We start from the raw sequence: 17,392 nt of genomic DNA, 5'->3' as shown, positions 1-17,392 counted from the left end.
AATGACGTACCAGGTACATCTATTGTCATTAACTGTTAGTTTTTGCATGACGTACCTGGTATGTCAGTTGTCATTAAGGGGTTAAGGAGGTAGACATATAAATATATCATTAGGATCACTTTTGTAGCAACTGTTACATATACCTTTCCATACAGTGTGTCAGTTTCTGTTACTTTTAAAAAAGTGTATCAAAATATTTATTTATGTAACTTGTATAAAAATATTAATGGCAAATGTTGTTAAAAAATATATTTTTATTTTCAGCTGCTATATTCTTCTTCCTTTTTAGGCAGAAATATAGGTTGGAAACTAGCCTTTTGCGTTATTATGGGGGGAAAAGCCCCAGTTATAGTATATGTTGTATGTACACTTTCATTTTAACAAATTATCCATATAGAGCTTGCTAAACTAATTAGATATATTAGATATATTAGTTTCATAAGTATAACTGTTTTTTAGAAAACACAAATACCTTTTTTATCTATCTATTGGGTTCTTGTAAAGAGTGGCTATTCACCCGTAAGGGTCTCAAGGTGCTAAGGGTTGCAGTTCAGTCGAAGAGCCAGGTCTTGAGGTCCTTTCTGAACTTTGTTAGGGCGGTAGCTTGTCTCAGGTGCAGCAGGAGGGTGTTCCAAGTCTTGGCTGCCAGGTGGGAGAATGATCTGCCTCCCGCTGCGGTTTTCCTGATGCGGGGATGACTGCGAGGGCTTGGTTGGCCGATCGAAGTTGTCTGGCGGGGGTGTAGAAGGTAACACAGTGGTTGATGTATTCGGGACCGATGTTGTGGAGGGCCTTGAATGCGTGGGTTAGATGCTTGAAGGTTATTCTTTTGTTGATGGGGAGCCAGTGCAGGTCCCGCAGGTGTTTGGTGATGTGGCATTGACGAGGGATGTTGAGGATGAGTCTGGCCGAGGCGTTTTGGATGCACTAGAGTCTCTTTTGGAGCTTGATGGGGGAGCCGGCGTAGAGTGCGCTGCCGTAGTCCAGTCGGCTGCTGACGAGTGCATGGGTGACAGTCTTCCTGCTCTCAGTTGGGATCTACTTGAAGATCTTTCGCAGCAGGTGGAGTATGTGGAAGCATGCAGAGGAGACAACGTTGATTTGTCGGTCCATGGAGAGCGATGAGTCCAGGATGACGTCTAGATTTCGTGCATGATCGGTAGGGGTTGGAGGGTGTCCCAGGGCTGTGGGCCACCAGGAGTTATTCCAGGTGGATGTAGTGGGACCGAGGAGGACGACTTCGGTCTTGTCTATGTTCAGCTTGAGTCAGTTGTCGCTCATTTAGGTGGCGACTGCTATCAGCCCTTCGTGGACGTTTCTCTTGGCGGTGGTGGGGTCACTGGTGAGTGAGATGATTAGATGGGTGTCGTCGGCATAGGAGACGATGTTGAGGGACCATGTAGATGTTGAATAGGGTGGGGCTCAGCGAAGAGCCTTGAGGTAGACCGCAGCTGATCTCTACGGGCTTGGAGGTAAATGGTGGGAGTCTAACTTTCTAACGGCTAGATTTAGAGTTTTGTCGGTAACGACCCGCGTAGCTAACGCTGTTTTTTTTCCCCCCGCACCTTTTAAATACCTCTGGTATTTAGAGTTCACAGAAGGGCTGCGTTAGGCTCCAAAATGGGAGCGTAGAGCATAATTTACCGCCACTGCAACTCTCAATACCAGCGGTGCTTACGGACGCGACCAGCTTCAAAAACGTGCTCGTGCACGATTCCCCCATAGGAAACAATGGGGCCGTTTGAGCTGAGCAACCTACAATAATTAACCCCTAATCTGCCGACCGGACCTCACCGCTACTATAATAAATGTATTAACTCCTAATCCGCCTCACTCCCGCCTCAATAACCCTATAATAAATACTATTAACCCCTAATCTGCCCTCCCTAACATCGCTGACACCTAACTTCAAGTATTAACCCCTAATCTGCCGACCGGACCTCGCCGCTACTCTAATAAATGTATTAACCCCTAAAGCTAAGTCTAACCCTAACACTAACACCCCCCTAAGTTAAATATAATTTAAATCTAATGAAATAAATTAACTCTTATTAAATAAATTATTCCTATTTAAAGCTAAATACTTACCTGTAAAATAAACCCTAATATAGCTACAATATAAATTATAATTATATTGTAGCTATTTTAGGATTAATATTTATTTTACAGGCAACTTTGTAATTATTTTAACCAGGTACAATAGCTATTACATAGTTTATAACTATTTAATAACTACCTAGTTAAAATAATTACAAAATTACCTGTAAAATAAATCCTAACCTAAGTTACAATTAAACCTAACACTACACTATCATTAAATTAATTAAATAAAATACCTACAATTATCTACAATTAAACCTAACACTACACTATCAATAAATTAATTACATAAAATACCTACAAATAAATACAAATAAATAAACTAACTAAAGTACAAAAAAATTAAAAAAGAACTAAGTTACAAAAAATAAAAAAATATTTACAAACATTAGAAAAATATTACAACAATTTTAAGCTAATTACACCTACTCTAAGCCCCCTAATAAAATAACAAAGCCCCCCAAAATAAAAAATGCCCTACCCTATTCTAAAATAAAAATTGTTAAGCTCTTTTACCTTACCAGCCATTAAAAGGGCATTTTGCGGGGCATGCCCCAAAGAATTCAGCTCTTTTGCTGTAAAAAAAGCATACAATACCCCCCCAACATTACAACCCACCACCCATATACCCCTAATCTAACCCAAACCCCCCTTAAATAAACCTAATACTAAGCCCCTGAAGATCATCCTACCTTATCTTCACCACGCCGGGTATCACTGATCGGTCCACAAGAGGCTCCTCCGAAGTCTTCATCCAAGCCCAAGCGGGGGCTGAAGAGGTCCATGATCCGGCTGAAGTCTTCATCCAAGCGGGAGCTGAAGAGGTCCATGATCCGGCTGAAGTCTTCTATCAAGCGGCATCTTCAATCTTCTTTCTTCCGGATCCATCTTCATCCTGCCGACGCGGAACATCCTTCTTTACCGACGACTTCCCGACGAATGACGGTTCCTTTAAGGGACGTCATCCAAGATGGCGTCCCTCGAATTCGGATTGGCTGATACGATTCTATCAGCCAATCGGGATTAAGGTAGGAAAATTCTGATTGGCTGATGGAATCAGCATATCAGATTCAAGTTCAATCCGATTGGCTGATCCAATCAGCCAATCAGATTGAGCTTGCATTCTATTGGCTGTTCCGATCAGCCAATCGGATTGAACTTGAATCTGATTGATTCAATCAGCCAATCTGAATTTTCCTACCTTAATTCCGATTGGCTGATAGAATCCTATCAGCCAATCGGAATTCGAGGGACGCCATCTTGGATGACGTCCCTTAAAGGAACCGTCATTCGTCGGGAAAGAAGGATGTTCGGCGTCGGCGGGATGAAGATGGATCCGGAAGAAAGAAGATTGAAGATGCCGCTTGATAGAAGACTTCAGCCGGATCATGGACCTCTTCAGCTCCCGCTTGGATGAAGACTTCAGCCGGATCATGGACCTCTTCAGCTCCCGCTTGGATGAAGACTTCAGCCTGATCATGGACCTCTTCAGCTCCCGCTTGGATGAAGACTTCAGCCGGATCATGGACCTCTTCAGCCCCTGCTTGGGCCAAGACTTCAGCCGGATCATGGACCTCTTCAGCCCCCGCTTGGGCTTGGATGAAGACTTCGGAGGAGCCTCTTGTGGACCGATCGGTGATACCCGGCGTGGTGAAGATAAGGTAGGATGATCTTCAGGGGCTTAGTGTTAGGTTTATTTAAGGGGGGTTTGGGTTAGATTAGGGGTATGTGGGTGGTGGGTTGTAATGTTGGGGTGGTATTGTATGTTTTTTTTACAGACAAAAGAGCTGAATTCTTTGGGGCATGCCCCGCAAAAGGCCCTTTAAAGGGCTGGTAAGGTAGATTAGGGGTTAATACTATTTATTATAGTAGCGGTGAGGTCCGGTCGGCAGATTAGGGGTTAATAATTGTAGGTAAGGTAGCAGCGACGTTGGGGGCGGCAGATTAGGGGTTAATAAATATAATAATGGGGTCGGCGGTGTTAGGGGCAGCAGATTAGGGGTACATAGGGATAATGTAGGTTGCGTCCTGGCTTTTCTCTGCGGCTGGAGTTTTGTCGTTAGATTTCTAATGCTCACTTCAGCCAAGACTCTAAATACCAGCGTTAGAAAGATCCCATTGAAAAGATAGGATACGCAAATGGCGTAGGGGGATCTACAGTATGGAAAAGTTGCGGCTGCAAAGTGAGCATTAGACCCTTACCTATACGACTTTAAATACCAGCGGTAGCCCAAAACCAGCGTTAGGAGCCTCTAACGCTGGTTTTGACGGCTAACGACAAACTGTAAATCTAGGCGTTAGTTTTTTTGGATTGTTAATACTTTGGGCTAGATTACAAATGGAACCCGCAAGCTCGCGGTAGCATTTAGTGTTCCGAAAATTAACCAGAGATTAGATCTCTGGTTAATTTTCTAAAAGTGCTCCAAATGCCCTCAAAATAATACCTAGAGCATTATAGGTTTTTTATTTATTTTTTAAAGTACAATTTTATAAAAAAAAATAACTGCTCTAGGCAGTTTTGGGGCTTTAAAGTTGGTGGGAGTGTGGTGTTAGGAAATCAAATGTCACTGAATAGTGCCTTTACATTGCGGTTTATGGGTACTGTGTGTTCACATAGACCGCAATGTATATATATATATATATATATATATATATATGTAATATTTATGTAATATTACAATATGGTGGATGATGTATTCCCCTTTCACTCTAATAAATGAAAATAAATAACCAACACTTTTATTGAACTGTGAACAAATGCTGCTTGATAAAGATTATGAATTGTATTCACGTAGGTGAATAATAAATAATACACTGTAATGATATGAAAAACTGTAATGTGTTACAAGATGAGGACCAGACTATCAAGTTGCAGATGTTTTTGACCACATATGACTGTGAAATCAATGGCAACACATGCTCCAACATATAAAAAAGCACTCAAACATTTGTATTAGTTGCAAGTGTTTGCGAACCTGTATGTGTTAACAAAAAAATGTGGAACAGTTAAAGGGACATGAAACCCTAAATTTTTCTTTCATGATTCAGACAGAGAATACAATTTTAAACAACTTTCTAATTTACTTCTATTGTCTAATTTGTTTTATTCTCTTGGTATCATTTGTTGAAGGCGCAGCAATGCACTACTGGTTTCTAACTGAACACATGGGTGGGCCAATAACAATCTGTATAAATATGCAGCCACCAATCAGCAACTAGAACCTATGTTTTTTTCTGCTTCTGAGCTTTCCTATATGAATTTTTCAGCAAAAGATAACAAGAGAATTAAGCAAATTAAATAATGGAAGTAAATTGCAAAGTTGTTTAAAATTGTATTCTCTATCTGAATCATTAAAGACATTTTTGGGGTTTCATGTACCTTTAATAAACAATTTAATTGTATTTTGAATATTGGTCCCACTTTGCGTTGCATTGTAATAGTTCAGTTGAAGTGGCCATAGGTAAAGAACAATGTAACAAAACAATGCTAGATGAAGATGTTGGATTAAATGACATTCACAATTAATGTTGTCAAATGGACAAGGTAGTGGCTGTGCCCATACAACAGTATTTAATAAATGAATGGAATAATGAAAAACACTCTGCAGCAGAAACTTCCTTTGACATCTGTTCTCTGACAGCATATAGATTTGAAGTTGCAGAAGTTCAAGCTCTGTAAAGGTATTCCCATCCCAGAACCTCTTTGGCTGTAGGCTCTACCAAGTTGGGTTGAGTCATTTTTTTTTAAAGGAAAACGCAGTACAGATGAATTAGTTGTACACTTCAATATTCTGGAGATATGAGCAAGAATATTGCAACATTTTCAGGAAACTCTGCATGTAGTAGTCTATGAAGATTCTTACAGACTACATATTTCATTGTTTTAGATATATTTTCAGGTGGAAACAAAAAGCCAAGCAGCTTTGAAGGAGACAAGTCCCATAATTCACTTGGGCCTAGAATAATCTGAACAATTTAACTAAGGTATATCTTGCAGATAAGAATTACAAAGCAGACTACCTGAGCAGATTCTGAGTGTATAAAATGGAATAACAATCTCACATGAAAACACTTGTCAGGATAAACATAACATGGTTGTATTTATAATTGGAATTAATGGAGTCCAAAAAGAAATCCTCTATTTCTGCATTTCTTCAGAAGATTTCTTTCTCCTCAGTTAGTGGGTTTAGACACCTATGTTCAGAACTTATTTATGTTTCTCCCAAAAATGCACTAATTTGTATGTGGCACTGCATGTTTAAAAGGAGAAAGCAAACATAATCTATATATATACACACACACATACATGATTATATATAGGTATAGATATTTACAGTTGGACTCTTCAGTTCACCCCATAGGTTTTCTATGTAGTCCAACTCAGGGGACTGGGATATCCATGGCAGAACCTTGATTTTGTGGTCAGTAAACCATTTTATTGTTGATTTTGATGTATGTTTAGGATCATTGTCATGCTGGAAGATCCAACCATGGCCTATTTTAAGCTTTCTGGCAGAGGCAGTTAGGTGTTTACTTAATATCTATCGATATTTGATATAGTCCATTATGCCATGTATCCTAACAAAATGTTCAGGTCCTCTGGAAGTAAAACAGCCCCAAAACATTAAAGAGCTTCCACCATATTTAACTGTGGGCATGGGGTACTTTTCTATATGGCTACCTTTCTGTGTGCGCCAAACCCACCTCTGGTGTTTATTGCCAAAAAGCTCTATTCTGGTTTCATCTTACCATAGATCCAAATCCCATTTGAAGTTCCAGTAGTGTCTGGCTAACTAAAGAAGCTTGAGTTTGTTTTTGGATGAGGCTGTTTTCTTCTTAAAACCCTTCCAAACAACTTGTGGTGATGTAGGTGGCAACAGATTGTAGTTTTGGAGATTTTCTGACCCCAAGATGTAACTATCTTCTGCAATTCTCCAGCTGTGATCCTTGGAGATATTGTGGCCACTTGAACCATCTTCTTAACAGTGCGTTGAGACAATATAGACACACGTCCTCTTGATTGCGTTGATTCATAACATTTCCAGTTAACTGGAACTTCCTCATCTTTGCCCTGATGGTAGAAATAGGCATTTTCAATGCTTTTGATATTTTCTTATAGCCACTTCCCATTTTCTGAAGCGCAACAACCTTTTGCTGCACATCATAGCTATAGTCCTTGTATTCATTGTAATGAATGACTAAGGAAATTTGGCCTATGTGTTACCTCATATTTATACCCCTGTGAAACAGAAAGTCATGGTTGAACAATTTCCTTTTCCTTGTCACTCAGGTGTACTAAAGAATGTAAAATATCAATGGGAATATAGCAAATATATTTTTCACATATGAATTCATAGGGGTGCCAATAATTGTGCCACACATATATTTAACAAAGATTTATTTTTTTGGATAAACCTGTGTTGTGTTTGCAAGTGTTTGATATCCATGAGAACTTTGTATATTTTTTTTAACAAAAGGTTAAACAATAAAAGCTATTTTCACTGCCTTCTTTTCTCATATTTTCCAAGGGTGCCAATATTAGTGGAAGGCACTGTACATAGACCTAATAAACCTTTATTAAAAATTAGCATTGCATAATGTTTTTTCATGTTTTCATATACTTTAGCTGCAAAGCACTCCAATGCACATACAGTATATATATATATATATATATATATATATATATATATATATATATATATATATATATATATATATATATATATATATATATATACACACACACACAGTATGTGTGTACATATGTATTTATGTGTATATATGTCTGTAAATACATATATGCACATATAAATACATATATGCACATATATAGACTTGAATTGTGCTCAAGCAATTGCGTTTACTTTCAACTTGTAATATGAGTGATATAGCCGACCCACACAACCCCCTTATTGTTCGTTTGCAAACGTTTGCGCTCCACTGGTAATCTGGCCCTAAATTATTTTTTACACATCCACACATAGGTAGTCTTAGCTTGCTCATATCCCTTCCCTGATCTTCCATCCTATAATGGACAATAAGGGGGTAAAAGGAGAATAGCCAGTTTGTATCTATCCACTTGATGTTGATGACTTTTTGCCTTGTAATCCTAGCTAGGATATGAGACTAGATAAATTATTTTAAAATATTAGTTGAATTTAGATCTATTTTCAAATTTTCATAACATTTCATTGAACTTTAATATCATTTTCAAGATATAACCAAAGTTGTGTTGAGAAAGCTGTTTTTGCAAGCATGCAATAAATGATTTTATGTTTAATTTTCTGATCTATACATTTGTACACACACAAAACAACTGCAATCTGCAAAGTCTGACGGAAATCCTGGCAAGAACAGTCCTGTTATCAGTATTATAGTCATTTAATGTTGCCTCATTGGAAGGAACAGATGTCAGAGCGATAATTCAGAAATGCACATCTTATTTTTACTTCTATATTAAATAAAAAAATAAAATACATCCAAAATACAATATTAAATGATTCCACATTTTTGTCATATAGAATCAATATAATGTGTAATTAGGTCACTGAATGCTCGAAAACCATCTATTATTATGAAACTGACGAACATGAAGTAGTTATTGCAACATTTTGGTGAAATAAGCTATTATTAAGACATGAAGTATCTGTTAAAACCATTTAGCTATACTGCTGCTCTTTCTGAGACTATGATTTTGGCCGATCATCTAGCTGCTTATTAATTTTGGAAGTAGACATTAAAAAGCCAGACATGCTGTGCCTGAGTGTAAACATGTTAATTGGTATCCAACATATTTTAAACGGTGTAAACATAGAGTTATTGTTTTCATAATACGACACGTGTTTTTTAAAGTTTTTATTCCAAATAATAATACATTTAGATCCCAGGTCTCTTTAAAATCAGTAAAATGCCACATGTTATTTATTAGAAACTGTGACCTATTTGGTGGCCATATTGCTTTGCAGCTGTGACATTTATTTACTCTTTGAGAACAGGTAAAGTATGACTTTTTAATAGGGTGATCACACATCCAGGTAGAGCAAACATCATAGAACCATGTGTACTTAATCAGAATCATTGACATGGGATACCCCCCCTCTCATGCAAGATCCTTTTGGCAATCTTCCTCTCTCAAATGAGTGGCCCTCCATCTTACCAGCTACTAGGTGATTGCATAACAATGACATGAAATATACTTCATAGCACTAGTTACATTTTAGAATGAGGTGCCCAATCAACAAATAAGGAGTTTTATGTCCTTATACCTCTTATTGATTGCTAAAAGAATATACGCTGGTCTCAGCCACTAGACTTCATTTGATTTGTATGTGTTAGGCTTCAATGTTCCTTGTTTGTATAAACATACAAACATTTGCAGGTATCTAAATAAATGGGGTTTTGTGAATATCTATGTAAAATCATTTTTTGGTGCAGGTATTTTATGTTTGGTGTTTGTTTTTTTTGTTTTTTATTATTAATTTGTTATTTATTACTTTACTTTGCTAAGTGAATTTGGACAGGAATAGGAATTGTCAAAATGTTTTAAAAACTGTGTCTGATATTTTTATAATTAGGTATTTTATTGGTATTCATTTTCTGTATAATGTATATTTTTAATATTTGGTGTTTTGGGGAACATCAGTATGTTCTCCCATGCTATTGTTTACTATGTAAACTATAGACAATAACACATGTACACAAAGATAATAAATTCCTTATTAGCATTTTTTACAAACAAATATTGAGCAAAAGTGATTGAGGCTATGGTTTGTGTAGGTAATCTCATACTGATGCGTTTAAAAAACGGCTTCAGCACAAGTTTAAGAGATGGCTTATCTAGTTCCCACCGTTTGGACATTCCCTGCCATCCTAACTGCGCTGGGCTTTAGCACCGTTAAGACGGCATAGAACGTCCTAGCCGTTTGGCTGTTCGGAAGCTATAGCAGCTTCCTAAATGGGATTGTGGGCTGAAGGGCGTGCCTAGTGTCATAGGCAATGCCCCCTGACATGATTCCATCATTGAAATCGTGCGATCACATGAACGATTACGTGATTTCAATATTTACTTCCGATGTAGACAAATAAGTCATGTTTCAATCGATGGACTTTAGAAGGATTAAACGCTAAATGGCAACGCAGAAATACTAATATTGTAGCATAAAATAGGAAAATAATGATATAAAAAAACCTCATTTGCTTTAGCTTCTAAATGACTTCAAAATAAGAGAATGTGACTTCACCCAGAGCAATCCCCTCAACACCCAAATACTCCTCAGCACACAGTGTTTGCAGTGTTTAGGGCACGCATAGGAGATACTTTTGTGTCCCTAAACGTTGGGATTATAATACATATTTGATATTTCTAGAGATAAAGGCCTTACTTGGCTATTTTAAGTAAGTTTTGTCTTGTAGCTCTTTATTCATTTTGCTGCCTGTGGATTAGCCATAAATTAGTTGAGCATCTAAAAGTAATTGCTTTCACCACTGCTTAAAGTGACAGTAAACACCTTGAGATTTGTTTTATAAAATGTTTAGTTATGCATAATGAAACACATTTGCAATATATTTTCATTATTTGTTTTGCTACATTTTCTTGTAATTTAGCTCTGAAAATTTAACAATTTCTAATTCTAAGAACTTGGAGTGCACCCTGCTGACTTCTCAAGGCTAAACATGCTACATATCTGTATCTAATTGCTTTAGAAGATAACAACTATAAAACAATTTATACTAACATTATGACCACAACTAGCCTTGTTATGTGTGAACTAAAGCCCAGATTGGCTCCTCCAAATAAGTAAAATGGTGGGTGGAGTTTGGCTATTGGTAAATAGTTGCAGTTAAAAGGATGTTAATTTGTTTTAAAAAGTAAAGACTTGGCTGATGTGTTATTTTACAGCAACACAACAGAAATGTCTTGTAATTACAAGGTGTTTACTGTCCCTTTAAATTAGGCATTAAACATATAAGTTCATTACTGTTTGCTGCTTCATCTTAAGCCTCTTTTCTGTTTATTCCATTTAACGTAAGCAAGAAATAGAGCCAATCAGATTCCGTACCACCCACCGCATAATCTCTAATCGTGCTTTCTGCTGGGTTGTATTAGAAGCTATGTAACATCAATTAGGCATGCAGAAAAGGTAGTTACCATTTAAATAGCTTATACCAAAGGAGGTGGGTGTGTACAAGATTAAGCGTTGTGAGATATGTTATGTAAAACCGTGCATCTAAGATAAATGAATGTTTTTGTTCCTTATCCTAAGTTTAAAAAAATATAATCTATCCTTGGAAATGAAATTTAAATTCACTGTATACAGTGGGGCAAAAAAGTATTTAGTCAGCCACCAATTGTGCAAGTTCTCCCACTTAAGAAGATGAGAGAGGCCTGTAATTTTCATCATAGGTATACCTCAACTATGAGAGACAAAATGTGGAAACAAATCCAGACAATCACATTGTCTGATTTGGAAATAATTTATTGCAAGTTATGGTGGAAATTAAGTATTTGGTCAATATCAAAAGTTTATCTCAATACTTTGTTATATATCCTTTGTTGGCAATGACAAACGTTTTCTGTAAGTCTTCACAAGTTTGTCACACACTGTTGCTGGTATGTTGGCCCATTCCTGCATGCAGATCTCCTCTAGAGCAGTGATGTTTTGGGGCTGTCGCTTGGCAACACAGACTTTCAACTCCCTCCAAAGGTTTTCTATGGGGTTGAGATCTTCTTACGAAGTCACTCCTTCGTTGCACGGGCGGTGTGTTTGGGATCATTGTCATGTAGAAAGACCCAGCCACATTTCATCTTCAATGCCCTTGCTGATGGAAGGAGGTTTGCACTCAAAATCTCACAATACATGGCCCCATTCATTCTTTCATGTACACGGATCAGTCGTCCTGTTCCCTTTGCAGAGAAACAGCCCCAAAGCATGATGTTGCCACCCCCATGCTTCACAGTAGGTATGGTGTCCTTTAGTTGCAACTCAGCATTCTCTCTCCTCTAAACATGACGAGTTGTGTTTCTACCAAACAGTTCTACTTTGGTTTCATCTGACCATTTGACATTCTCCCAATCCGCTTCTGGATTATCCAAATGCTCTCTAACATACTTCAGACGGGCCCGGACATGTACTGGCTTAAGCAGGGGAACACGTCTGGCACTGCAGGATCTTAGTCCCTGGCAGCGTAGTGTGTTACTGATGGTAGCCTTTGTTACATTGGTCCCAGCTCTCTGCAGATCATTCACTAGGTCCCCCCGTGTGGTTCTGGAATGTTTGCTCACCGTTCTTGTGATCATTTTGACCCCACGGGGTGAGATCTTGCGTGAAGCCCCAGATCGAGGGAGATTATCAGTGGTCTTGTATGTCTTCCATTTTCTAATTATTGCTCCCACACTCTTCACACCAAGCTGCTTGCCTATTGCAGATTCAGTCTTCCCAGCCTGGTGCAGGTCTACAATTTTGTTTCTGGTATCCTTCGACAGCTCTTTGGTCTTCACCATAGTGGAGTTTGGAGTGTGACTGTTTGAGGTTGTGGACAGGTGTCTTTTATACTGATAACAAGTTCAAACAGGTGCCATTAATATAGGTAATGAGTGGAGGACAGAGGAGCCTCTTAAAGAAGAAGATTCAGGTCTGTGAGAGCCAGAAATCATGCTTGTTTGTAGGTGACCAAATACTTATTTTCCACCATACTATGCAAATAAATTCTTTCCAAATCAGACAATGTGATTGTCTGGATTTGTTTCCACATTTTGTCTCTCATAGTTGAGGTATACCTATGATGAAAATTACAGGGTTCTCTCATCTTCTTAAGTAGGAGAACTTGCACAATTGGTGGCTGACTAAATACTTTTTTGCCCCACTGTATATCTTTTGACAACTGGCAAATTTCAGATATCATATTCCTAGACAAATATTTGGGTGTGTTTGTTCTGTCGTATATGTGTTCTCATTTATCAGACACCAATATTTTCCACATTTTAGGCTTGTTTTTTTTGGTAATATAAACTAATTAAATTCATATTTATAGTGTGTTTAAATATACAGGTGGATGGCTGTTCTAAATATTATTAAGACTCAAATATGTTATTTTTCTTGCGTTTGAAGTTTTATTACTTGAACAGCTAATATGCCACATCTGGAAAGGAATTAAAAAAATAAAAAGCGAACACGATTCACTTAAGACTAATTTGACAGTGACCTTATTTTTATTTCCTAATTGTTTGGGGAGAAAACAAAAACAAAAAATAACAAGGAACATATATTAACTTGCAAGGTCTAAGTCACTGTGCTCTGTTCTCAAGCAGCTGATGTGTCATTCTTGGCATTTGACTCAGGAAGTCAGAAGAGATAAGTCTAATTCTTTTGTTCAAACTCTGTAAATGGTTTGGGACAATTAATTTCAAATCGTTTCCCAGTAGAGTAGATTTACTTGTATATTAATGAGGCACAGGTGTTAGGCCCCTTGTGTCTGTAAGCCTGGGAGGCATATTTGGGTTGTTTATTTAGTCAGCCATAGGTACGGCAAGGTGCCGAAGCTTGCCTTTTAACAGTTTATACAGTAAAGCTTTTTCATTTTTTTGTATGTTTTTTTTATTTAAATTTGCCAGCACCTGTTAAAAATTTAAAACCATTCATTTAGAAATAAGTGCAAACCGTTTCATTGGAAAATAGCACTAAAAGTTAAATAATGCAGGCCTCTATTATGTTTAACAGCCCAGTCTGCCATTAAGAAGAAAAAGAAGGTTCATTTAAGCAAATATTTTACTGAGTAACTAATAGTTATTAGCTTGAGTTCCACTCAGATAATTCTGTTGGTGTGTCTGTATCTCTGAGCAGAAATATGGTTATGCTCATATTAATATTAATTTTTCTTGTTTATTCACTGAACTGCAGTACCAACATTTTAGAGAAAATGGAATAGCCTCCATAGGCATTATGAATTTCAGTAACTGGCATAATTATAGCGATCTACATATTCATTAAATCCTAAGAAGAAATGTGTCCAAAAAAGACAACTATGCGTTTCAAAATTGTGCTTGAATTAAAAAAATAAAACAAAGCAAAAAACTCTTAATATAACATTTATAGTAGAACTGTTTATGACTCAGGGATGGCACTGATAATATTTTCTTAAATATAATACATCCTTTTCCCTTCATAGCAAAGAATGGGAAGAGCTCTTTGAAAACAACAAATATTTGGCAACAATACGTCTGAAAGGGATTAATGGGCAGCTGAGAAGCAGCAGGTTCCGGAGTGTTTGCTGGAAGGTAAGAAGAAAATATTTATTTATAGTTTGTGGTTTCAGTGTATCAACATTTTACCTGATGCGCTTGAAGATTACTGATGCGTTCACAGGATTTTCCAGGCGGCTACAGCTACTATTTTACAATCCTTGATTATTATGTGCAGGATATTTTGATAATCATACTGAGCTGTTTTTAAACCTTTGATGATTTTAAAACCTGAAAATATCATATATATATATATAGTTATATATCTATATAGATTTTTATATATATATATATATATATATATATATATATATATATATATATATATATATATAGGGGGGGAGTTTGATTTGTGAAGGAAAGAATCCAACACAAAGCAATGGAAAGTTAGCGCTGAGTGTTACTATTTGTATCTGATTGGAGTTATGAGTTTCGAAAACCTGGAAATGCAGCTGTAATGAGGTGTGAAGGAATTGATTGCTCAAAAGGGAGGCAAAAGAATCCTAGCAAACAGAAAAATGCAAGAGGAGAGAGTGTAAAACCACGCTTATCCTAGGTGCAAAACCCTGGTCTCACTAGTGGTATTAGTTATGATTGAAGGTAAATATAGATGTACAAGAGTCTAATCGAATACTCTGTCATATACAAAATATTTTTCACACAGTGTGTTGTCCCTTGTATTGGAGGTGGTAGTGATGACAGTGACAACAAATTAAAATAGTCAATGAGATAGTCTCAAATGGAGACTAGATATCCATTAGGAAATATACAGGAAAATCTGGTAGGTATTACACTTACTAGAACAGACCTCAATCATATGAGGTAAGTTGCCGCCTCTTGTAAGTGTGAAACTTCCGTGGTCCTGGTGTGGCTGTGGTAGTAGGGTCAGATGGTAGTGTTCTTCTCCTCTCAGAGTATGTGCCTTTCCCCTCTTAGAGTATGGACTTTCAATCCTTCTAGAGGCTGGTATTCTGTTCCCTTCACGTTCTCACAGATTTATGCAAAAGAAATAGAGTGCAAGGACATAGCGTAAAACCGTTTAATAAAAAATATATTAAGGTATATATATACATTTGTGTGTATTGGAGACATTATCTGTGTGTGTGTATATATATATATATATATATATATATATATATATATATATATATATATATATATATATATATATATATATATATATATATATATATGTGTGTGTGTACATACATATGTGTAGATTAATATATATATATATATATATATACAAAATCCCAAATGAACTCTGCACTCACTCCGCTGTTCAACCGCCCAGGGTGCATCCAATGCCGCAGTGTGCCTTTACAAATATCCAAGAAAAGAGCACTCACCAGGACTTGTACCTTAAAGCAATTACCGCTTTATTTTAACAAAGTGACGTTTCGAGGATTTTAACCTCGTCCTCAGACTTTACAACAGTGTACATACCTGAATGCCTTTTAAACCCTCCACCGACTATCACCGCGATACCGGAAGTCACCCGGCGTCCTGTGCGCAAGACTGCGCATGTCAGAGCGTCGGCATGGCAACCGGCCGCGGTGTACACTAAAAACAAAATTGTGAATACAAACGGTTACAATATAGAGCAGTTCAATTGTTACAATCTCAATGCACTTAACAATCTAACACTATCTATTATAAGAGCTAGATAGTTACAACACTTAACATCTCTACGATGCGTGTAGTTTACTGTGTCAAATTTACCTGACTATTTCTAAACTGGGAATAGGTATAGACATAATTTTGAATCAAACATATCACCTAGTATGGCTATACTAGCTATCAGAATACACTTTACTGCTAACATCTGGATAATACTCCCTAACCTTTGGTATCACAGATAACAGTGCCAGTCCAGGTTGGTATTCAACCCTCCGGGCACCAAAGTGCCCAGATTGAAGATCCACCTGGACTCGCACTGCAACAGGAGTCTATCCCTATCACCCCCTCTAGTTGGGGGTGGAATGTGATCGATGATCACATACCTCAGGTCTGCAACCGTATGGCCAGTCAGCGCAAAATGTCGTGCCACGGGTTGGTCTGACCCCTTGTTTTTTATAGCCAATCGAATGGCTGCACGATGATTGGCCATACGGGTGCGCAAGTCGTCGATAGTCTTTCCGACATAGAATAACCCACACGGACAGTGTAATAAATACACTATATGCGTCGTCGTGCAGGTTACTCTATGCCGGATAGTGTATCTGCGATTGGTGGTTGGATGAACAAAGAATTTTGCGTTAGATAAACCACTACATGTGGTGCATCCCGTACACTTATAGCAACCAGGTTTCTTAGTCTGTAGCCAGTTCGATTTTTCGTAGCACAATACAGGGTCAACCTTCACCAGAATGTCCCGTAGAGAGCGTGATCTTCCAAAGCCTACTTGTGGATATCTGGAACCCCTAAATGGCAGATTTTTATCACTTTCCACGATATTCCAGTTCTTTTTTACCAATTTTTGTAGGTTCTGCTTGTCTGAGGTATAAGTAGTCGTCAATATCATCCTTCTCTCTTTATCCCTTTTTGTCACAGTTCTTAAAGCTGTATCCTGATCCATGGAGGTAAACTTCTGGAAGTGTTGGTTAATCTGTTTCTCTTGGTAACCCCTCTGTAAGAATCGTGCTTTCATTTCTATCAACTGTTGTTGGGCATTACTCTGTTTGTTGTTATTCCGCATAACCCGCTTGAATTGAGAGATTGTCGTTTATCCCAACAGCTTTCTACAAACCCTTTGATATGTACATAGATATGCAAAAATTTGAACGGAACTTAAGATTGAAGGAGCATTTTGGTATGGGACTTGGAGATACTACTGAAGAAACTGCTAACATCCACAAATTAAAACCTAAAAGCACCTATGATTGCTCAAGTACAAATCCTAGCATTAAAACGTACAGTAGACTACTATTGGATGACACAGAGAGAATGTGTAATTCGGCTAAACCGGGTTGCAGAAACAACTTAACCAAAGAAGAAAAGAGAGCACTGGATAACTTGAGCACAAATAAAGATCTAATCTTTAGGGAGGCCGAT

At 37.6% G+C, this 17,392-nt stretch overlaps 1 protein-coding gene across 3 annotated transcripts in view; it reads left to right on the top strand.

The window, feature by feature from the left end:
• TBC1D5 (TBC1 domain family member 5) overlaps positions 1–17,392 on the top strand; it is a 1,730,009-nt gene that overhangs the window by 1,030,036 nt on the left and 682,581 nt on the right. For all 3 annotated transcript variants that reach the window (XM_053714215.1, XM_053714214.1, XM_053714216.1), the window contains one exon: positions 14,266–14,374. In XM_053714215.1, the coding sequence (XP_053570190.1) occupies positions 14,266–14,374 (109 nt within the window). The remainder of the gene's footprint in view (positions 1–14,265; positions 14,375–17,392) is intronic.

The sequence above is a fragment of the Bombina bombina genome, chromosome 5, assembly GCF_027579735.1.
Source record: "Bombina bombina isolate aBomBom1 chromosome 5, aBomBom1.pri, whole genome shotgun sequence".
In the NCBI taxonomy this organism is placed as follows: domain Eukaryota; kingdom Metazoa; phylum Chordata; class Amphibia; order Anura; family Bombinatoridae; genus Bombina; species Bombina bombina.
The sequence above is the reverse complement of the archived record's forward strand: the minus strand, read 5'-3'. Positions and strand labels throughout refer to the sequence as shown.